The 24,934-nt window shown below is 40.0% G+C and overlaps 1 protein-coding gene across 4 annotated transcripts in view; it reads right to left on the bottom strand.

The window, feature by feature from the left end:
- Positions 1-24,934, bottom strand: part of LOC137108666 (E3 ubiquitin-protein ligase Midline-1-like) — a 45,927-nt gene that overhangs the window by 5,171 nt on the left and 15,822 nt on the right. For 2 of the 4 annotated variants that reach the window (XM_067493531.1, XM_067493530.1), the window contains exons 2-8: positions 14,369-15,162; positions 6,968-7,048; positions 6,522-6,617; positions 3,434-3,541; positions 2,121-2,269; positions 1,310-1,437; positions 74-217 (exon numbers count right to left, since the gene is read on the bottom strand). In XM_067493531.1, coding sequence (XP_067349632.1) covers positions 74-217; positions 1,310-1,437; positions 2,121-2,269; positions 3,434-3,541; positions 6,522-6,617; positions 6,968-7,048; positions 14,369-15,094 — 1,432 coding nt within the window. In that variant the 5' untranslated portion in view covers positions 15,095-15,162. Of the gene's footprint in view, positions 1-73; positions 218-1,309; positions 1,438-2,120; positions 2,270-3,433; positions 3,542-6,521; positions 6,618-6,967; positions 7,049-14,368; positions 15,163-18,424; positions 18,567-24,934 lie in introns of those variants that run through there. The other 2 variants (XM_067493528.1, XM_067493529.1) reach the window with 2 other exon arrangements.

The following is a 24,934-nucleotide window of genomic DNA, read 5'->3' as shown; positions in this document are numbered from 1 at the left end:
ACCCACAGCTGCAGCTCAAACTCCCTTCTCCAAATGACTATAACTAACTTTCTTGCATGGCACATAGACTTACTGGCAATGTTAGACTGTCCAGTGAAGATGGCATACTGGAGCTCATAGGACACCACCGTAAATTCATCATCGGACGTCCAGTGGACAGTGATGGTGTCGTAGGAAGCCGTACACAACTCTTCTCTTATGCACGGAGCAGTTGGAGCTGCAAAGAATCAATAAAATGAACAGCAGTTCTGTTTAAATATAGCTGCAAATTACATTTGGAGTTTTTCAGAATGATATTCAATTATTCCAGCTGTTACAACAACCAGTATCCTCAATTAACCTTGTATGTGTTCATTTGGTTTAATTTAGGAGTGCAAAGAATTCATTACACACAGGACTGAAGATGTTCTTTCCAGTAGAGTGGTAGGTTGAGCATTAAAAGTAATGCAGAAAAGAAATAATAAAATATTGAGATTAAAAGCCGCTCAGATTATCACAGTGGTGCACGTAAATATCCCAGTCCTTTTAGCAGTATCCAATATGAGTTGTTACATAAGCAGAGAAGCCAGATTTTTACGCTTGAGTATTAACTCGTGCAAACTTTATAATCTTAGTTATTTTTGTTCTATGGAGATAATAATGAATTCAATCATTTTGCATTCAAGCCATGAAGCCTGGTAGAAAGAGAGATAAATAAACAAAAACACAAAGGTTAGGTTTAAATTGATTGTAAAGCTATTTCTGTCTTTTTCTGGGTCTGGCAGTCTCTCGTGAGCCTTTTCGTCATGAGTAGTGGAGTGATTTACTCTGATTCACTTAGTCAAAGGGCCTCCAGCAAAGCCCTTTTGCATCACAGAGAAAAAATATAAGAAAGCTATTTTTACAGACCTTCAAATCCACAACGTAAGAAGCCTTTCTTTTTGTTCCCATCGTGCTCCCAATTAATATATTGAGATTTTGATGGGTGCAAATGGGATGTCAGAAATTCATGTCGAAAATTAATTTAGGAGTGAATTGGTTGGGGTCCCTTTTTTTTCAGTGTTTTAAGACATTAGAAACATCAAAAGAAGAAAAATTAGAATTTAAAATTGGACTTGATATGTAACTAGAGGCGATGTTGGCATTTTATGATCAGCGAGAAGCTGTAATAAAAAGGCTATAGATCCACAAAAGGGATATTTAGTCTGTGATTTGTATGGTGCACATGAAATAAAATCTGAACTTTTAAAAATACTGGGTTGGGATTGTTCAGTGAATTGCTTCATGTTTTCAGTAAAGTCTTTCAATCTTTTCTGACAGACATGTTTACCAGTGAGGTAATCCAGATTCTCCAGCAGCTTTTTCTCTCTGGTGAAATCAAGTGCGAAGGTGTCGAAGGTGTCCGTCAGGTGTATCTCAGGGATCAGTACTTGGGTTGATGCAGTTGCCATGGAAACCCTAGGTCAGTATCAATCAAAACGGTACAGGGTTTCATACTCAAATGTTGCATTAAAACCCCTTAGATTAAGTGAAAAGCAAATTAACAGGAAGATGATGTTTTAAAGGGATATTGCCATTTTTTTGAAGCAGTGTGGATGTTAGATTCAAAAGCACTAGTAAACTGAATAATATGAATATTGGTAAGTTGTGTACTGTTAACATAAGTTTATATTGTTTTCTTTATAACACTAAATAACCGATGAGCATGATCAACAAAATCATTTTTAGATTAGCTGACTGTTTAAAATAGACGTGCTCTGCAGTATCAAATCAAATAAAATCACCTTTTTAATTAGTGAAGCTCTGCAGATAAGATTCTGATTGAAACTCTGCCTTTGTATGAAGGACTAAAGGATAATGACTTCTTTTTATATCACTAAGTTTCTCCTGAGGATGCACATGTTGGGCATCAGCTTTCTTTTTCCTAAAGTGCCAACTTCATTAGTCAGAGAGCTTTAGCAGGGAGTAGAAAAACACTAAGCTAAATGAAAGATAAAATCCCAGTCTTCTTGACTTTGCTATTGGGGAAGTCGAGCCTACAATGTTCTCAAATTCTTTCTCAGCATCACTTTGTTCAATCTTTAACCTCTGCTCGAAGCTAGACCTTAGCTTTCCTAGCTGAAGCGTGTGGGTTGTCTGACCTCTCGTTGATGCTCTTGGCGGTCTGCAGGAAGCGAGCGTGATCGGTTTCTTTTAATGTCTGGTCGGCCTGTGTGATGAGGGCTGAGGACCTCTCGATGCACTGCTTGCAGTTGGAGATCTGTTGGGCGAGCTTCCGAAGCCTTTGTGCCTGGGAAAAAAATGCCAGAAGAAATGAAGTCTGAAAACAATGCTGCTGTTAGGTAAAATAGTCAAACCAAAAAATGCACCAAAATGTCCTCATCCAGGTTAAGGTGCTTTTGATCATTATTATAATCTGAGCTGACAACAGGAAATTAACCAAAAAATACAAAGCTTTATGGGCGTAAGGAGATGGATGGTAACATTTACTCACTAAAGTTCAAATCACCATAGGCTTGGCTGATTCTGGCATCAGATTATAGCAAAGGACATGAACCCGTCCATCACGCTAAGCTAAAATTCCTGGAGGGTGATTTCTTTTCGCTTGTGCTTGTTTCTTGTTCTATGAGGTTATGTTACCTCGTTCTCTTGCAACTAACTATTTTTAAAGTAAGTAAAATTGGAAATTCCGACTCCTAGTTGTAAATTTAAACTAACATTTAAATTTGAATGCAACTGTGTTATATCTTTTACTTTTCCTGTGACTGTCAGTTTCACCCCCCCCCACCCACTCACTTTCGAAACCAGTAGAGATTTTAAGAGACAGATTGAGGCCAGGAGCTGGATTGAGGTCAAAGGACATCATCAGCTGCTTGGCTTGTGAACCAAAACAGTGTAATCACAGCTCAAATCCAGGACATAAGGGAACAAACCAACAACAAATAAAGAAACTGGACCTTGGAATAAAGGCATAGTTGTTGGTTATGATCACTACATCAAAAAAACTAAATGTGCAGAAATATGTGGCCTATACACAAATATCTTTTCTGATGCAGTTGAAAATGTTAAAAACCAATGTTATGTGAAAAGAAATCTCTATTTTCTTCCAAGTCTCATTAGACACAGCTAAAAAAAAAATTCATCTGGCTTTCAAGTACAAGTATTGCACCCTCCCATATGCTCTGGGATCTACTTTTGGCCAGTCGGACTGTTTTCACCGTCTGTTCAGAATTTGTTGGAGGGTTACAAGATGTGAGGTTTAGGCCAAATGGCTGTAATGAAGTATTGCATGTGACACAAAAAATTGAATTACTATGATTAAAGCTGGACAATGTAAGCGTAGCTAAATTAGCATTGGTATGTGCAAAATACTGTTTGTGGTGGTAAAAGAAAAATAACAAGTGAGAGTTTAAGGTTGGCTATACATTTTAGCCCCTCTGAGTGGTCACCTCACCTTCCCCTCCTTGATCTTGTTGCCAATGAGCTGCCTCCTTTGCTGAATAATTTCAATCAGGACATCACACTCCTCCATGAGCTTGCCCTCTTGGCGGCACGCGTTCACCTGATAACCAGTTCACACACAGTATTAGATAAAAGAAGAGAGTGATGGAGGCTCGGGATGAGGAACATAGAGAGGTGAATGGTTAGTGAATCCACCCCATGGCCACCATGGGACAGGATGTAATTGAATCTGAGTATGTGAAATTGTCCAAAATGATTGCAGACTAGACTTTCAGCTAATTCTTATTATCAGAAATCGCACTTATCTAATATCCATTAAATAGGTACAAGTTATGTCATATGATAAAATGCTTCACTTTAACAACATTTGACATTTTCCCATCTAAAGGTTTTACAGTGAGGCTCATCCTTCTAACCAATTAGAGCAGGCCAAGTCATGTGCATCACATGCTGACATGAAAAGGTACCTAACAGATATTGTATATATAAGACGTCCCATCAGAATGCCGCATGGCTCTAACAGTTGCCTGCTTACAGTTACCGTTGCTCTGAGGGGCTCTAAACTCAACTGCACAAGAAAAATGGCATCCAGTTCCATTCTCGGAGGTATTTGATTTACTTTTACAGCTGGACCCTTTACAGCCTGAGCAGGCTATAAAAGTTGTCCAAGCCCAATTAAAAGACTGCAGGTCCTAACATAATGTGTAATTTCTTCTTGTGGTCATTTCCTAGTGCTCCTTTCAGCACCTTGTAAAGTGTTTTCGTGCTGCAGCAAAGCGATAGCACCGGGAGCAATGAAAGGGAGTAAGTGTTGCCAAGCCAACAGGAGATTGGACACACACACACACACACACACACACACACACACACACACACACTGACAGGTGTTTTAATAATGACATCATGGCGAGTCATTTGCCTTTCCTGCACAGAACCAAACGAGCTGGAAAAGAATTTCCTCAATATCCTCAATGTTCGTTCCTAAACAGCAGAGTGTGGTTTTCTGGACCTTTGTTGCCAACAGAAACAATTTGCCACCCAGATTACATCTCAGTAGTAACTCTAAATGAAACCTGCTGAGCTAACTGGCTTAGCTTTGCTGTATGGAGTAGCTGTAGCTATGCTGGTGCATCTTTCTAACACAGCTAATTGGTTTTGTGGACATCACTGTGACAGCTTTTGGAAAGCTTGAGATTTAAAACTGTTTACGCTGTGAGGAGCTTGTATATTTGTATATTTGTACACCAATTAGTTCACTTACTGTACACAGATCTAAAACAATGGTTTTCAACAGAACTGCCGTTTAATTTAAACCAAATGGGTTGTTTTTTTTCTCTTGCCGATATTGTTTTAAAGGCCTAAGCTCTGATTTGTTTTCACATGATTCGTTTTCTGGCCATTTCTGAGCGTTAATCTCAAGCATTAAACATGAACAAAGATGACATGCCCCAGTATTGCTCATCTCTCTGGAACAGCCACCCACCCACACACAAACACACACACACATTCAGCTACTCAATCAAGAAGGAACAAGTTGACTAGGGTAAATTCTGATGATTTAGACCAGCCACTAGCCACATTATCATACACACACAGTTTGTGACCAAAGTGCATCACGTGCCATGCAAAGATGTGAAGCAACTAATGGCTTTGAGCAGAGGCATCTGGAGAATATGATCAGTATGACAGATTGCACCCTGGCAGAGATATTAAGTGATTCATTTAACCAAAGAAGTGCAGACACAAATGACTAAAACCCTTGGGGTTCTTCAAACTTTTGTAAACTTTCTGCAGATAACTTTTAGAGAACATATTTACTGACACTATGATACTAAGGACAGCAAATTTTTTCAGCATAAAGTCTAAAATTTTCTTCTCCAAATGTCTTGGATTCATTGTCTTTGTTGCAGTTTTATTATGCAAATGATAGCGGAACCAGCTGAAACAGGAAGCCTTGAATATGACACAGTGTGATGCATGATCTCTAAATTGTTGGCCCATTTTAACTACAGCACATACAGTGACTCACAGGAACTGCACGGTTGCCACTCGCGTCATTTTGAATTTCTCTCCTACAAGTGAAGCATGAAGGCACAGTTTATATACAACATCTGGAGTCTCAGAGATGTCAGAGAGACATCTCAGCAGAGCATCTCCAGAGAAGCCTTGAAAAAGATTAATTTGATTTTAAATATTCACAAAAGCTCCATCCGTGCACAGTATAGTTCTTCTCCTGTGTGAAACACTGTTTTTAGCCCTGTCACATTTACCTCTCTTGTGGGCAGCCACATGTGTGTGCATGTCAAAGAGCTTCATCGTTTCAGCTTTTTATATATTGATGCATCTATTTTTGGCTCATCACCAGATGAATTTCCATCTTCAACGTGGGCAATGTGACTTTTTTCACCTAAAGACAATGTGCTACCATTGTCCACTCCTCAAGCTATTTTTGAGCTTTTACAGTGTGTTGTGAAACCTCTTTAGTACTATACTGTATGTGTGACCATAATGCACAAGGGAGAAATAGGTCAAGCCTTTTTTCATTTTGCCCTGCGTGAGTGCATAATTTAATCATTTCAGACTTTTTTTTTTGAGTTGAGTGTTTACTTTTTTGAGTTATTTTGTGATGATTACAGGAACACGGCGCGTATTTTATTCTGATTTAAATTTCCTGCCCATCAGAATTTGCCCTGCAGCTTAGTTCAGAGTAAACAGCTTAGTATGATGAATGAAACAAAAACAAAATATGCACAAAGCACAAATAGCAACTAACAAATCCCAAGCCTCTTAACTACCTTTCACTCTACAGAAATACAGACAGGAAATAACATCTTTTATATTCTTTACCTGTGAGTTTTAGTACTAAAATATGTTAAAGCTAATGCTAAGCTAAAAGATAATGGTGTCAGTTTTAAATAAATGACTCACTGGGGAGTGGATAACTTGCTATAGTTAAACTGAAAAGCATTTTTTATATATAAAAAAGTACATTTTGCAATAAGATCTAAACACTTATGGAACGGTGACTAATCACAGAGGAGGCAGGACAAACAGCATGCTCACAGGGCAACTGCACTCACCTCTACATGTTGACAAGTCTGGATGAGTTTCCCCATAAGCGACTCCAGCTCGTTATTTCTTTTGATCAAATTGCTCAGGTTGGAGTCCAGTGCTTGCTGTAGCAAACATACAAAAACACAATACACAAGGGGAGAGAGAGAGAAAGAGAGAGAGAGAGAGTGAGGCTAGATTTAATATGCAGAGCAGAGATGACAAAAATAAAGGAGGATAAATATGCAATGGATCTTCCCCTTTAGAATTTTGTCTGTATACAAGCCAATAAAGAAGTTGCACCACAACCTCAGGTGGTACTTCATGAAACAAGAAATGTTTCACAGCAAGTGGAAACCAATAACCAAAACCACAACATCAGAAAAAAAAACGTTCAAAATGTTTTCTCTGAACTCCTCATCTTTAAAAGCATCCCAAGGAGTTGCAGTCATCTTCTGCCTTTTAGTCGACGTACCTCTGAACGTGGGTGACACCCCTCATCCCTGCACTGTCTCCTCATCCTGTCCCGTCCAAGGCTCCGACAGTGGATCCTACACTATAGGAGAAGACGAGAGTGGGACAGCCACTCCACTGAGCACCAAGCCATGCACAGACGCAGCCAAGCGGCAAATTAGGCATCAAAAGCTTTCCCCTATGAGAGCACGCAGCCAGCGCCCTCAGCTAACGAACCGGCAAACAGGTGACAGGACGTCAGCTCTGTCCCTTAAAGCCCCTCCCCCCTTTTTTTTTTTTCTATTTCTTCCCTCCCCCTTTTGGCTTCCATTTTTTCCTTCCTCTCATCCACCCGGGTACAAGCTGTCTACTTTAGTTCCAAGACCGTCATATTATTGCCAAACCAACCGTGCTTAAGCCGCTCTGATGCCACGTCTCGACTTTCCCCTTCAAAACGGTTTTCAGGATGAATTTAGGCACAGACTCACTGAGATTTTGTTCATGTCTCAAAAAATGGTGCATCAGAGCAGCAAGGCCAGAACAGCAGAATGTCAAAGATAGGTCCTCTGGAACACAGGTATCCAAATTCATGTTACATTTGGATAAGTCCTACTGCTTCAGCTCAGCAAATTCTAATTCAAACTGCTCGACTTTAAATGAAAACACCATGTTGGCTACATAGCAAGCTAAATGTGCTCAACATTTCAACTCGTTTTAGCCGCAGCATGAACAACGTCAGTTTCCGATGTGTTGAGGATTAAAAATGGAAAACCCCAGGGAATATTAAATAAGCCACAACAGTGAACACAGACAGACATTTGTGTGTATATGTGTATGTGTGTCTGTGTGCGTGTGTGTGTGTTGCAGGGGCACTGGAGGGTTTAATAGATGGCCTTAATACGGCAGTGACACACAAAAGCAAAAGCAACATAAAGGTCTACTCAGAGATGAATGCCATGCTGTTGTCCTATTATCATCCACAAAGATAAAAAACTAAAGCTCTGAAAAGAATAGTTTTGCCCACAGTATATACCAGTGTGTTGTATGAATCCACATACAGTAACATATTCAAGGAACTCTGACATGTACACAAGGGGAGCAGCGTAGATAAGTCAGGGATTTAAAGCGTGTGTGTCTGTTATTTGTGGCCAAATTTGGACGTGGTGAGGTTAACCCACATTTACAGCGTTCATGTTGCCAAGTCTTTATGTGCAGCTGCTGTGACTTACACTAGAGCCACAATGGTGCCCGTTTCTCCCTTATTTCTGTCTCTTCTAACACTCAAATATGAGTTTTGAAATGGGCAAACACAGTGGTTTGGTTAGAGTTAGGCACAAACACCTCAGCGATAATTGAGGTTAGGGTTAGGCACTACAAAAAAGATGTAAGGGTTGGTAAAAAAAAAAAATCTGTAGGTCCTTAAGGTAACGTCGCATGAAGTCAGAAAGGAAGTACAGAGTTCACTGAGCAAAATCAATTTACTAACCAAAACCACCGGTGCAAGTTCAAAGCACATTACTCAGATGCAGTACATATTTCTGTTTACTGTACTTGAGAATTAACCAGCTAACCTGGTTCCCAAGAGTTGCATATTGTAGCTGTAACGTATCTGCATGTATGTATGTTGTATGTACCGGGAAAATGGAGAAAAGCCGTAACAGCAAGGAAAGAACATGAACTCGACACAGAAAGGACACAGCCAGCAGGTGGATTCAGACCAGGAGCAGCAGCACTTGTGCATTGTAATCACTTTAGCTGGTTAATATTCATTCAATAATACAGTAACACTTTTTTAAAGGAGCTATTTTCCTAATGAGTTCTTAACTTGTGACACTTTGATGATATGAAATTGACTTATTTTACTGGATCAAATATAAAAATTTTCTTCCAAAATCTTTTTTTTTTTCACTATGGATGAGATGGCCCGTGCTTCGCCTTTAAAAATAAACTTATAATGACAAGGTGGTACGTTTCTAATCCACAGTGATGTTTATGCCACCAACAGAGAAAACTTTCCAAAGACTCAACAGTGGGAGACAAGTATAGTGAGATCACTAGAAATGTATAAATACACTTCTAAAAATGTGATTTGTTTTCCTCAACTGTGGTCAGCTGACAAAGTTAGAGCCAGATTTTGGGAGAGAAGAGCTGGTCTCATCCATCTGCTCTCAATCAGAGGCAGATCCTCTCTTTACCTCTCACCCACTAAGAATCCGCTCTTTGAAATAAAGTCAGACATTTCTTCTGCTTCCCATCGGCTTAAAAATTAAAGTTGTATGAATCCATATTTCATACAGTCTCACCATTATGTGGAAATCAGACTTTGTCATTATGGTGCACACGTGAGTGGACTAAATCACCCTGTTTGCAATGCTGATAAGCTGAGAATGTATGAAAAGGGGATCAAAACACACTCAACTGTAGGTGGAGAGAGGTAGGCAACTCAACTTCGGAGGAGCTACAACTTTTCAGGATTTACTCCGACACTGAGCAGGATTGTGTTCTCAGGAATTCTTGCTGAACTGCCAGAAATTCACTGCATTCTCCTTTCTGTTGGGTGTGTGTGCGTGCGTGTGTGTGCCTGTGTGTGTGAAGACAGATTAAGTCACTGAGACAAGAACAAAGGCGGATGCTTAACAGGAACAAAGAAAAAAAAGGAAACAGGAAGAGGAAGCAGAGGGATAGAGACGGTTCCACCCATCTTCAGACACATCTGGTGTCTTATTAGTAAGTCATCATGGTATTGTGGGATGTTTTTGCTTGGCACGCAACTTTTTAGCTATATTGGAAATATTGTTAATGTATGTGTATGTATCAGACTGGTAGAAACAGATGTTACTTCAAGAGGAAACACAGAGAGCCTCCACCGAAAGGCAAAGCACAGCAAAGGAGGAAGAAACTACAGCAAGCAGGAACATTGCACTGAGGACGACTAGGAAAAGGTGGAGTGTGTGAGCAACATTCCAGAAGTACAGAAGTAAATGTATGTAAATTATGACTTTTATTTACTTCATTTAAACTGGTCATGATGGTAAACTTTGCAAAATGTACTAATGCTTCAAAACACGGCACCAGGTGAATATCTATGTCACTTCCACCGTGGACTGAATGCTCCCTTACACAACAAACCACCCAAAAATGAATTATGGGAAAATAGGAAAAGGCTTTATTATGTAAGAGCTTTTTATTGTATGTATGGTCTGGAAATATACATTTTGTAAATTCCAGTCTATGAATTACCATCCTCATGGTCATGGTTGTTGAAGTAACAATGGATCACACGACTACTTGTCTATTGAAGTGTTGCACTTAGTGACAAATTCAATCACTGCACTTCCCTTAAACTTTACTTTACCAACCTTCTGAATGGAAAATGTTCTTTATGCTGATTTCACCTGGCCTAACTTTAAAGTTAGTGGTTCAGATTAGCAGGTGAAAACTGTCACAGTAATGGCAGGGACCCCAATGAGGAAGGGAGAGAGAAAGTGAATATGCAATATAAAAGATGAATTAGACAGCTGGATTTAAAAGTAAATATCGGGCTTATCGGAAAGGCTGTGAATCAGATGTAATGTTTAGTGTCTGCTCCTGTTTTATTGGGCATATTGACACTTGACAACCCCTAAGTATGTTGTTCTAACTCTAGAGGACAGCTGATTAAAGCCAATGGATTACTACATAAACACAACAAACTTGATTTGAAACCAGAGCTGGCGCACGTACACACACACACATACACACACACACACACACACACACACACACACACACACACTCTACAAAGCAGCTCCCATCTTTTATCCTCAAAGTACTTTCTCCTCAGACCCAGAGCCAAGGCCCTTAAAAGCTATTTCCAGCAGCCTTCTCTGTCAATTTCCTGTGACGGGGGTAATTTTATCTCTGGAAAAGGATGGGTGTTCCCACAATAACCTCCATGACTCTTATCAGACACAGCACCACTGCCATTGCAAGAAGAAAAAAAAGCTATTCCAATCATCTGATATTCTTTTTACTTCATGTGCACAGTGGGGATATCTCAAATTCTGGCAGATCAGGGCAAACAGTGATATGCATGAAATGGTGTGGAAGATGACCATAACTGTTTTGACTTGTCAGATTCCAAAATGAAAGAAAACCATCAGACAGACAGAAAGAGGGTGGGGGGGGGGGGGGGGGGGTAATGCCGGGGTTAACAGACTAAATTAGGCTGTTCGTGACTGTGCTGTATCTGCTTGTTTAAAAGTTTTCTCTCGTCATAAATTAAAAATTGAATGTGCTGCTTTGCATAAATATTGAAAGGCAGTTGTTTCTCATGGTAATTAACTTAGGTGGAGCATTTAGTTTATCTCCTACATCGTTTCGGTCAGTCAGGAATTTTTGCCTGTTAAAAGCTTCAACTTGATCTGGCAAAAAGAAAAAAAATGAAATGTGTAATTAACCATTCATCTAGCTGAGGGATAATTTCAAATATAGCTGAGAGTTTGCTTTGTCTAAGGGCCATAAAAAGTTTACAATGATGCTAACTTGTGTTATATAATCATAATTGAAGATGAGATTACGGTTTCTGTCAAGATTTGTTTGCTTATTAAGTGTGTGGGTTCAGTACACGCTGCCAAATCTTCACTGTTATTGAAGGTGCAGCAAAAGCAACACGACAGCAGACTGTGCTGATGATGAAACTAATTAGCAAATTTATTAAACAAATGAAACATGGTGAAGTTATTTTTAAGGATTTTTCTTTATTATCCACAAACCTTCATATTATATGAGGTTCTTTCCCTGTGCCCAGAGTATATAAAGTATTAATCTGCCATTTTAAAATCAAACCATCAAGAGCTTTGGGCCTTTATCAGGTGAGCATAAAATGTGCATTTGTCTTCTGTTCTTTAGGCACGAAGAGCTGCCTGTCTGTCTTCTGACTAGTGTAAAGATAGAGAGCGAATTGGGGGACTCTAGTGTATTTTTGTGCACACACGCGAGCCTTGGAGCGTGCTCGTGTGAGTGAGCATGCTGAAAAGTTAATGAAGCAGTCATACATGCCTGCAAATCCATAATATCCTCACAAAAAATTGTGTCACAAGATAGCTGAGAATGACATAAAAAGCAAAGAAGTGTACAAATAATTTCGATCCAACAGCACACGTAATACAATACATGTTGTGACCAATATGAGCGATTTGTGATGTGATGCCTCTGTCTGCAGCATGTTACGTGTGCAGCGTGTAGAGTCTCCCATGTGCCTCCCGCCAGAGTTGCGTTCGTGTCTGTGCCAGACATGCTCACCCACGCATCAGACGTGCTTTATTTACAAAGAGCACACAGAGAATCCTACAGGAACATAAAAAATACAACTATTGCAGTGGCAGTGTGGAAAATAGCCCTTTGGCTGTCAAAAGGTCACTCTTGGACTTGTGAAGTGGGCAGTTTCAGAAGGGAGAAAATGCAACACCTTTGGTCTGTCTGGATTTGGGGGCTGTTTATTTGAAACCAAATCTAACAGAAGCCTTTTTAATGCACATAAAGTGCAGATACTGCATGCAATTTGCTTGCATAGGCAATAATTTGCAACCCGTGTTAGAAGAAATCTGCTATAGCTTCTATTTTTCTGTTATAGCACATAATTAGCCTGTATAATAACTGCTGGGCGTGCTGACCTTTGGTGCGTTACATTCTCTTCCCGTATAAATGGAGGAAGAGGGGGAAAGTGGGAAGCATGATAATTAGATGATGCACTGACCTGTAACGTTCCTACTAATTGTACTTCTCTGCTTGAATTTGCTGAAACACACGAGATGAGACGGTACAAAGACGACAAAGAACTTCAAGCCCATCACTGGAGGCAGAATAGCTTGAAAGGTGGGTTAAACTGTGCCAACCAGTAGAAGAATTATAATGACAGAGAAGCGATGGACTACTTGCACATTTATGATGACCCTCAGGAACTAATTAATGTGTGGGATTTTCCTGGTGTAGAATAACTTTTGAGCTGCTAATTTAAAATTGGTCCGTAGCAGATCAGCACCTTTGCTTTCCTGAGTACCTCAAGTTATAACCAGTGTTTTTAGTTCAGGTTCTTTCATTAGGTAAAAATGCTTTTTGAGGATTTATTACAAACTACTTCACACGTGCACATGTGGAGCAAACCAAAAAAAAAAAAAACAAGACACCTGTTTCTCCCAGGATTTACACCATGGCAGTTCATTTAAGGGTAATCGCTCTCAGTGTGAGCACGCAGTGGGTGAAAACGTTCCCTGGGTAAATGACATTTTGGAAAACTTGTTACAGATTTTCTCTCGCATTGTTCTGCCAGAACATCTATAATGTAAAACTAATGTGCAAGACAATCAGCATGGTTGAAAAATGTTTTGATTGGCTGAATAATTGTTAGAAAAATGTCTAAATGGCCGAACGTGACCCCGATAAAACACAATGTGGAGTTTGGGAGTCACATAATGTATACAAGACAAACAAAGACAAATATTACTCTGCTAACAATAGCTCCCATGAGTTTAATACATTAATCATAATTTTAAGGCCTTTTTTGTTCCAAAGATATATTATTTACTTTTCAACATATCTTGTATCTTCTTTGACACATTTATGTTTTGAATGGTCAGTGAGGGTTTTTGTAAACTTTTGAGCTGTTTTTATATACTTTTAACAGCACTTTTATTGTTCTTGAGAACAGTGCTTTCACCAGCGTGTTTTAGATCTCGTACCAAACGTAGGAAACAAAATTCAGAATGTCACCCTATAAATTCTTTCTTTGTTTATATCTGTCTCTCTTTTGTACCCAACTTTATTGAAGGGCAATACTAAATGAGTGGAGAAGCCCTTTAGGAAAAGGGTTTATTTTTAAATGGACAACAGCATCCAGTGGACATTCCAGGTAAGTACTGTATTTGTGCATCACATGCTCAAAACACACACACACACACACACACACACGCTACACACACACACACATTCTGCCTCTGTGGCCATTACCAACACACTCTAATAGCCATGCTCAATTAAGCACACCTACACCCGGCAGGCAACTGGTGCTCGTTAACCTGCAACCTCATTGAAGACACCATGCCTCGTCACTAATGACACTCCCCATATTCACTGTGTGTGCGTGCCTCTGAAAACCCTCCCGGCACACTGGCATGGTGTAGTGATTATGCTAATTGCTTAATTATTCAGCGGAGATTATAAGTCAGCGTGAGATGATAAAATTTCACTTGATAATCGAGTTAGATACCTGGGTAAGGATAATAGGGATTTTCACACAGCAGAGCGGAATAAAATTAAAGTTAAAAAATTCATCATGTGTTAGAGAAAGGAGGGAATCTATAACCTTATCAAATTAATCAAACCTCTGAAATTGGCAGCAAGCTTGAATAAAACCAGACATACTGACGTAAACTTCTTCACTTACCCTGAGTTTTTCATAGCGGTCACTCAGTGCTGCCACCTGGTGGTCCCTGTGTCGTCCAACCAGTTTGCACAATGAGCAGATCAAGTGATCATCCGTCACACAGTACATGTTCACCTTCTCCTCCTCATGCTCCAGACACTGGAGACCTCTGAGGTGGCAGTCCGCCATGGGCTCGATAAGCCGGTGGCCTGTGAACGGCTTCTTGTTCGGGTGTGTGGCTCTGAGGCACTCCTCACAGTACGACACCTCGCACGTCACACACGTTTTGATGGCATCCTGTGGGGGGTCCTGCTCACAGAACTGGCACTGGACCGGTTCAGGTGGTGTACCTGGGCTGGACATAGCGGCACTGAGAGGGACCAGGGCCAACCGGTTACTTCCTTCTTCAACAGGTGAGTTGGGCCCACTGTGGGGGGCAGCAAGTGGCAGCGGTAGAGGGAGCCCAGCGGAAGAGGAGGCACGCTGAACTCTATCAATAATATTCTGCAAGGTCACGTTTCTCTTAAGTCCTTCAAGTCCACGCTCTGGACTCAGGGAAATGACATATCTACAAGTGGGGCACTGGAAGGCGCCAATGCTCTGAATGGATTCGTTGGTAGTGCAGTGGGAGACAAGGATGCGATGGGCACAGCCGAAGCACAGGCTGTGGGCGCAGGGGAGCAGAAGTGGGTCTTCGAAGAGCTCCAGGCAGATTGGGCAGGTCAGCTCTGATTCCAGAGTGTCCATTCTGCTCAGAGGAGGCCAGGCGGGACCAGGCGCAGCGTCAGCGAAATCCAGAAGAGCCGCACAGCTGTCTGCAGGCCGGACCAAGAGATAGATATAGGAAAACAAAGAAAGAGAGAGAAAGAAGGACAAGGATTTGTGATTAAATGGTGTGAAACAGCTTACATCTCACTGCTTTCTTGAGAGGGCTTATATCTCAATGCAACAGACCACTGAGTGTTAAGTGTTTGGGTCTGTGTGAAGACTGAAGTAAGCAAATAGAGGATATGTTAATAATTAGATCTTACAAAGACTAAACATCCAAATAAAAAGTTCACCATGTTTTTATCATCACATTTAGAGATGTGACAACATTTTGGCTGCAAAACTTCCACATCTGTCCACAGATACGCGTTGCATTTCAATTTTTTCTTTGACAAAAGCTGTTGATGGCACCAGAATATTAAACAGTAATGGGAGTGTCAACAGTTGACAGAAGATGCAAACCCTCTTTTTATTTTTCCTTTCTTTGTTAAAATAGCAGGGGGGGAACCAAACAAAGATGGAGATGTGATCATTCGTGTCACTTTTAAGTGAAATGATGGAATAATTAGGCATTGATGTCAAAAGACTTACAAAGGGAAACAAAAAGAAACAGACTAGAAAACAACCACCCAGGAGTGTCACATAATGCATAGTGCCGAACTTGACACACACACACACACAAACACACACACACACACACACACACACACAGTAATTGCAACAAATCTATTTTAGACGCTAGACTCATGATCTTCCAAGTTATGGTGTGAATGGCTGATCCATTTTCTGTGCACGATTGCAGAATGAAAATACACACACTGTCATTGTCTCCTTTTCTACTTCCTCAGTAAAAACAACATTAGAGGAATATCAAATTTGTCAAATTTGTCCATGTTGAACACATTAGTGCAAGTTGGGCAATTGTATTGGTAGTGGATACTATGTTATGACAGGTATAATTTCTTGACAACCAAAAGGAAATAGAAAAAATTAGCCTAACTTTGGTTTAACAAGAAGGTTAATCCAAGGTTGAATACACCTTTAGAAGACTATAACAGCTTTTTGGTAAAAAGCTGCCTACATTACCCACAATGCCACTTGATAACCAACAGTTTAGTCATCAGAAAAAAAAAAGTGGGCTACTGACTCATGGGGGGCTCACTTCCTCTGAAGCCCAAGTGAAATCACTTGAGGCCCTCCTGATTTTTGTAGCATGCTGCTGATAACCTGTAAACAGATCTGAAGTGTAAAATTAAGGAAGATTTTATAAACCAGACAATTCTAACAACTGTATCACCACAGTTATTAATTTTACTTGCACGATCCCTTTTACATAATTTGCAAACGCAGTGCAAATGTATGAAATTAAAAGGAGGAGCGCTGAAGAACTTATTTTTAGCTTGGAGTAGAATCACTTTAATGTGCCTGACATTTAGTTACCACTCAACATTGACGGGGTGGTTGTGGTGTGTTGTGGGCATTTGGTGCAGCAGCAGCTGCAGTCACAGCTGTACTCATTTGGTAATTAGGGCACATGTCCATTTATTCCACCAGCAGAGGAGCCAGATGCTGATTTAGATCTGATTCTATAAGCTGTCAGTATGTTTTCTTGGTACAAGAAAAGAATCACGTGTACAGCGGTGGTGGCGGATATGTGTCTGTGTGTGTACCTGCATCTTCCGACAACGGTAAACTTCATCACGAAGACTATTGTAAGAAGCAGATTTCAAAATAAAAGTCACAGATGTATCAGTGTTAATCTTGGACACATCTGTCGGTGATCAGGGCTTCAGTGGGAGATATACAGGTTCACAGAGGTGATGTTATTGCACTGAAAGCAGCACAGGGTATAGGCTTTGGAAAGGTTACCAACAAAAGTTAACTCTGAGCCTTTGACTCCAAGATAAACATTTAGCATCTCCATGCAAGCTTTGTTTTCTTCCTCTTTTCTCCATCTATGCAGTCAGCCTGAGGGCTGCTTAGAAAACATCAGTTTGTGGCAGCTAATGGGGATTTCACAATTGCTAGAAAATAAATTTTCCCTGCAAAAAATAAAACAACTAAACCTTTTGAGATTAGCTGGGATCTAAACAAACCCTTCAGGGAAATCATGGTAAGCTGACAAAGATATATATTACTGCATCAAAGAGAATTATTGCACAACTGCAATCAATTGATGCCTTTTTTTTTTTTTTTTTTTGCTAGGATTGCATTAAAGCACTGGGTTGAAACTAAATCATTTGGGTGGGTCCTGAAGGAAAAGCACCAGATGTGCAAAATAGCTTGTATCCTAATATGCACACTATTGACATGCAAACTAGTGCTACAAAAATGCTGAAAATATTATTTAAAATAACATTCCAACAACTCATCATGATAATAAAAAGGCTCGAATGATTCCTTTATTAAACAGGCAGGAATGATAACCACTGTTATCTCCACAGTGAGGTACTTTCAGCAGATGTCACTGTTTACTGGGCTTAAGGCTTGTGTACGTCCAGGTGGATGCCACACTCAGAATTTCCCTCCAATTCGTTCCCTACCCATCTTTATGCATAGTCTCCCCTTCATCATCTTAAAAAATGAAATAAATTTAATAAAGAGGGGGGAAAGCAAGTGCTGCAGATACGCTCTCCTCTCTTGAGCTCACTACAGTTGAAGCACTTGTGTTGCCTGTGATGTTTTGGGCCGGATAACATGTAAAGTGCAGCGCAGATCAGGTGAACAAGCAGTAAACGGAGAGAAAACTACTGAGATCGTAAGCAACAATAAAGAAAAGCAAACTGTTCACTGTAGGATCTGTTGAAGTTTATAGCTACAAAATCATTTTAAAAACCTTTGAGAATATTGTATTGGTGAGTAAGATATGTGTTTCATTTATTACTACATCTAATGAATAATCTTAGTTAATTTGCATGTACTTAAAGCTCTGTTTAAATGGCTCTTTGTTTGGCACATACACACTGTAATGGAGGTGTATGCTCAGTATTGAGCATGGCACATGATGTAGTGAATGGGGCTGCATTATGATAGCAAACTGTATTTTATTTTACTGTCTAGCTTTTGCACAAAGCTGTCAGGCAAGTGACAAACAGCAGACAGCATTTCAGACCTAAAAAAAAAAAAAAAAAAAAAAAAAAAAAACGAGGAGTTTCTGACACAGCTCGGAAAGTTGGACACTGATTGAGCTCTGACAGGTTTCTGTGTGACAGGAGCAAAACCTGGACGCACCAAAGGATAAAGAGGAGAAATACAGCACATTGTGACGAAGACAAACAAACACAAGCCTAATTGTGTGCTCACACATACATAGTCGCACGAATCCAGAGTGGCAGGTGAAAGGGGATGAAATGCCTCTCAGCACACCGTAGGTGACACTGTTGAACCAAGCATCGAGGTGACAAAGCATGTAGCAGAAGCCTGATGAGGAGGTAGAGTGGCGCTGAGGGAAAGGAGGGAAGCGGAACTAGGCGTGAGAATGGAGGACAGGGACATTATTGAGACTGGAGGAGGACACTGACAAAATCCAGGCACAGTTGTTTATTTTTCCCACCATCACTTTGTGCTGCATGACTGTCAGAGCTGCCACTGAGTGCGAACGGCCTGGCTGCTGTCTGCACCACTGAGAGATCAGTACCACCACTCTTCAGTGGGGGGCAATACAAAGCTGAGTAAGCGGTGGAAGAATCCTCCACGTTGTCATTCCTCTTTTTGTTGCGGCTTTTACATGTGAGCTGTGATTGGTGCTTCTTAGCCGAAAGAAACTATAATGTCATTTATTTCATAAGCGGACCACCCTTTGATTTAGTGTATGGCATTTATAATATAAAGTCAAGTCTAGCAATTGTGAATGTGTAGTTATTATTCCTCCATTCTTTTAATAGTTAATTTATGCAATAAAAGAAATGGCAGCAACTTGACTATAATGTTCATTGTAGCAGTTGTGTTCAGAAGCAACATTTTCAGTTGATGCCATGCAAATTTAAACTTTAAAAAGTGGGTATTTTGATCATATCTTTGCATTTTTTTGTCCATGTGACCTGCCATAATTTTTTATTAGATTTTCTGACCCACTATTTTTATTCCTACCTCTTCTTCTGCCTTGCTTTAGATCCAGCCATCTTTAACCAGATTAAGCACCTTAGGTGTGGGATACATTTGTTAATCTGTAGTAGAAATTCTCATCCTGCCATAATAAAAAAAACATTAACATTCCTTTGTCTTTTTATTTCATTCCTTGCAATTTTAAAATGGTTCTACCATTAGAAAATACTCCAGTTCCGCCGTATTTTGAGGGATACAAATGTCACCACTCTGATGGTTGGTGTTTTATTTTGAAACAAAAATCTTCTTATATGATCTGTAATGAATAAATGTCAGTGAGCAACATTTTATATGCGTTCAATTAGTATGATATTATATTGTAGTAATTTCATGGATGTGCCACCTTGGAAAACAAGCTCATAAAGGTTTTCAGAAATAAAAATCCTTCAACTTTTGATCTCTCTTCCTGTTTATATTTGGGCAGACTCTCCCATTAGTATCTGCTCTGCTTCTGAATCTTTCATCAACTTTGGCTCCAAGGAAGCTGTGGCATTCCCTTCCACTCATAGTTTAGGCTGCTGAAATTTTCATAGGAGCTCTTTCTGTATGTTTTCTAAAAACTGATTTGACAAGAGCACGATGTGAAGTGGCTCCTGTGCTTCTACATAATACATGGAGCCCCTGATAAGGCTGATGTTCGGTTATAATAGTTAATTATTGTGAGTCTTTATTTAGCAATAAAAGCCCTAGACATTCTTTAAACGCTGCTTCAGGGTAATTTTATTTAAGTTCTCTTACAGCAAAATGAATATTTTAGCTGCACCCCTGCTTAACAAATTAAGCTGAAAAAGTGATTCCAATGCAAAGTTTGCTCTCAGTAAATGACCAAATTTATATTAGGCATCCAAAAGCCTTTGCACCCCCCCCCCAAAAAAAAAACACGTTTGGATGGGTGGAGGGGTCCATTTGTTGACCTGACATAAGCGGCTGTGGCAGTCCACGGAGCAGAACCAAGAAGTAGGTCATCCCCATTGACCTGGCTCATATAATCAGCACATACTTCGTGAGTGTGTGTGTGTGTGTGTGTGTGTGTGTGTGTGTGAGTGTGTCTGCATGATTGTGCTGTTCCAATTCTCTCTTAACTCACAGGAGGCAGCAAATAGCAAACACACAGAGAAATGCTGGAAGCAAGTGAAAGAGGGCAAAACATCCGACGCTGAGCACAAACATGATGATATCTGCCTGTGGTCACATCTTCTGTCTGGACAATATTTCAAAAGGAAACAGCAGACTGTGAACAGACTAGTGTCTTGCTGAGTATCCACTACTACAATTTTAACTCTTAATTACAAACACAGCAACATCTTTGAACTCGTGTTTAAAATAACATCACCTACTTTCACAGTAGGGACACGGAGAAAGAACCAGTGCTCAATTATTCACATTTTTGTGAAAAACGAAATAAATTATTGACATTTATCTTGAATAATGGAACACAACCTCCACCTTTTTTATGTTTTTTTTTCTTTTCTCCTACCTCTCCTTTATTTCTCTTACAGCTAAGTTAATTTGACACCTTGTTTACCTCAAAGATTCCTCAAAGTGCAATTCACAAAAAAACGAATCTGCTCATCGCTGCAGTGTGCAGCACACGGTTTTAGATTAACCCTCGACCTCACAGAGTCGACTTGAACAAGATGTCTTTTAACGGCAATACTTTTCAAACCAAGGTCAAAAAAATTTAATCTGTGTTCTTTTGTTGTTGTTTTTTTAATAGAAAAATCTCCCACACAGTGTGAGTATGCAGCCATGCAGAATGAGCTAACGTGATCCCTTGTCACGTGAACCGTATGCTAAATATTTTCTAATAGCATTTCCTTGTGTGATATTTGTCTTGAGCACTACTCATAGGAAAGCGATAAATCTTGCAGTGCTTGTGTTGGAAGATGCTTATGCCAAAGAGTCAACGATACGCTGGCTGGGAGGTGTTGGCACTGGAAGCTCAGTAAGGACAGAAACGCGGACACACACGTGGGGGAAGACAAAGCTCCCCGCTCAACTCCCCTTCTTCTGTCCTGACAGTATGAAGCGCCATTCTCTGGGTCATTACCAACACTAACTGTTGCCCCACACATAATGTCTTTGTCTGATCCCAGACACCCTGGCACGTTGATCCGTAATCCGCTTCCTATCAGGCTGGCCGTGACCAATCAGGGCCTTTCATCTTTTTGAGTGGTCAGTCACACCTAACAGGATTGGCTGGTTGTACGTCTGGGATGCTGAAGCTATTAGTGAATGTAATAAAGGGTGGCGTTTGTTTGTGTGCGTGTGTGTTGCGGGGATCTGTCTGACATCTTGTATGACCCAGATCTGGTACAGTGATGTGAAATCCGATGTGATGTTTGGGGGGGCCGGAGATTATAGGGGAGAAAAACAATTCTGGTTTTGTCAAGGAAATATTTCGTCAGGGTTAATGTTCTTCAGGGTTAATGTTCTTCACACAGTGACCAGAATATGAGCGAAAACAAAATGAATTTTAGGGGCTGTACAAAAAATTATTTAAGTAATCTTTCTAATTGTTTAAAATATGGCTTCCTTTTCTTTGACTAATGTGAACCAATGTACACATTGTACAACACTGGGAGAGAGACTGCACTGTTGTCCTCCACTAAGTAAAACAAAAACAAAAATTTAAATTTTGGATGAGGGAAAACTTCTCCCATGCTTGCTGAAAAAGTGTGAGACTAGTCTAAGTGTATCCAAAAGAAATATTAATACTTAAAACTGAACAAGATGTACTTCAGGGCTACTTCTGTTTCACTTTTCTGTCTTTTCTTTATCTCACTCGAGCTCTTTATTTAATATTTTTATCATGACAAGAAAATAAAAATCTTGAAAATGTAATTTCTCTTGATGGTGCATTTAGCAGTGAGTCCATGTCAGGTATGCTTTCTTCTTCTAAGCCACTAAACGAGGAAATGCCTCCTTGCAAAACGCATGAATGTGCCACAGCCGACATGACAGTTATTCCCCAAAGATCTAAATTATGATTTAAGTTAGATTGGATAATAAAATGTTTTTCAAGAGAACTGGCAAATATGGGGCAATTTAGCGTATGCATGTATGAACAGGGCAATCGTGCAGCAAAGCATGATGCATCTGCATGGCTCATGCAACACCACTGAGAATGAGTCACACTGTGTGACAGAGGGGACATTCATGTGCACACTGGAAAACTATTGTCCTTATCAACGTTGTTTACTTCCTGTTTTATTGGTGCACTGCCTTTTAACTTTCATATTACAGACACTTACTAATTCACTTGTTTGTGGAAAACGACGAGCAGATTTTGTAAAGACAATAAAGTTTTTGCATAACACATACACATAAACAGCTATGATTGTTTTCTTAGGGTGAGTTTGCCTGGTGTTGTGTGCATCCACCTTAGTAGAAAAACTGCACATTCCAAAAATGACCCTGCTAACCTGCATCATGGTGGTTTAACGTATGGATTTCAGCTTTGAAATATGCTTAAAGTTGCAAATAGTATATATTATTTTGAACTATGACATTACAGTTCAAAGGGAGACTTTCAATGATCTGTGTTAATGTGGAATCAGAAGAGAAATGATATGTCTTAAGAAATCTGACATTGAAATTTTGAGAGCACTTTTTTTGTAGGGTTTTTTTCCCCTCCCAAAATGATGTGACCTGACTTTTAACATCTGCCAGTTTGAAGCAGATTATCGAAATCACGTGATGCATATCAGATGGCAGCAACATATCTTCACATTCACAACCTGAGCAGAAAAACAACTAAAACCAAGCCATGGCTCTCACCTGTGACAGGTTGTTTATCAGGTAGCATTTTTAAATAGTGCCAGTTTTGTTTTTCTATGAGTAAAACGGCAAAAGGTCATATTATATCAAATATTTGAACCGTTTGATTTGCAGGCCCTCGCACAGCCCTATGTGAAAAAGTAAGTGCACACTCACAAGATATTTACTGTGGTATAATTTTGCATATGATGCAGAATACAACTTGTGTATCATAAAACATTTAGTCTAAACACTAAGAAAATTATATATTTCAATAAGTTAACATACGTTTTAACATCTCCGCAATTATTTAGTGGAGCAACGCGATGTTTTACTGCTAGCATGCTGCAATGATGATGCATTTACAGTTTAATTTTCAAAATGTTTGGGTAATGTCACACTTTGGGTTTGTAAAGTAGCCTACTGTAGAGGCTCCTGACACCGGTAAAAAAAAATGTGAGTAACCACTTATCCTCTCCACAGGAATATACAAGCTGCCAAGTCTCACTGAACCGACTGAACCGACTGTGCTCATTGTCACAATTTCTGAAGTTTCCATGGCAACATTGCACTCTCATCTTATTCGGTTGGTGATTAAAGAACGCACTGGGGTGAATAAAATGAACTGAACTGGAATGGAAATAAGGGGGGGTGGTAAGAGGAGAGGGGGGGAAAAAAGTATTCCAGTCTCTTTGTCCTTTTTGAAGGATGTTTAGATAGCAATTAACAGTTTGGCCCTCAAGCGTATGAAGTTGGCGGCTGGTGACGCTTTGAAGATCAAATTAACCAGTTCAGAAGCGATAAGCCTCTCACGAATTATACCTCCCTGCTTTATCATATTAGCTGCGCTCTGGTGTGATAACGGAACGTTTTGGGGGACAACGTAGGTGGCTAATGCTATCAGCAACAAGCAACAAGGCTTTCCTGATCATGTTATCTCCTTGTGATTAAAGCAACACCACTCAAGCAGCTCCTTGTTTAGTTTTTTTGTTGTTTTTTAAAGATCAAGTTTGCATCTGTCTCTGCGTCCAAGTTTAAACAAACTGACAGATGTGTCCCACACAGGAAGAGACATGACAACACTGCCTTGGCTACATTTGTCTCCGCGGTTCCCACAGTCAGCCCTGATCTCACTGCTACAGTAAGATGCTTTTCTCAAGCCCGCCCCGGCTGACAATGCCATTGAAACATGTCAGGGGAAACAGGAAAAGAAACAGCAACAGTACTATTGTTCCTATATTGGTCGACATCGTGACAACTTCAGACGAAGCCTTTTTTTTTTTACTTCCTAGTCTCTACTTGTCAAAGCAATTATAGGATGTAAAAACTGCATAAAACATGTCACAAATTGAACTTTTTTTAGCACAATGCACCACACAAATAGGATTCCCACACTGATTGTAAGTCAACTTCAGATTCAAAGCATCGTCACACACTTGAAGGAGGAAAATATGTGAGGACGCTCCCACAAAAGTCACACCTGCTTATATTTGGTGCGAAATTAAAGTAATCTGCATTTACAGTGGCTCCTCCTTGAGATTCCCATTATCTGGCAGATCAAACATTAAACCTTCATTTCCTTGATTGCTGATGCCAGTAGCAGGTAAGACTAACCAGTTGTAGCACTGAGCCCATTTCAGACACCTGCCTCACACACACGCCTCCACACATTTGAGGCGCACGCACACATGCTCACATACGTAATAAACATGGCGCAGCACATAGCAGATGCCGCAAATATGGAACAACTTGACCTCTGGAAGGCTACAGAGGTGTACAAATGTGAATGATGGATAATAGCGTGGAGAGTGTATTCATAAAGATGCTACATACACTAAATTTAGAAGAGAAAAAAAAAACTGCCATCCAACTGTGTTCCATCCCCTGCAGCTGTCACTAAGTGCAAAAAACATCCAAATATCTTTTTAAAGCCAGTCATACTTTCACACACACGCA

This window comes from Channa argus, chromosome 23 (genome assembly GCF_033026475.1).
Source record: "Channa argus isolate prfri chromosome 23, Channa argus male v1.0, whole genome shotgun sequence".
NCBI classification, from domain to species: Eukaryota; Metazoa; Chordata; class Actinopteri; order Anabantiformes; family Channidae; genus Channa; species Channa argus.
This window is presented reverse-complemented; position numbering and strand designations above follow the sequence as displayed.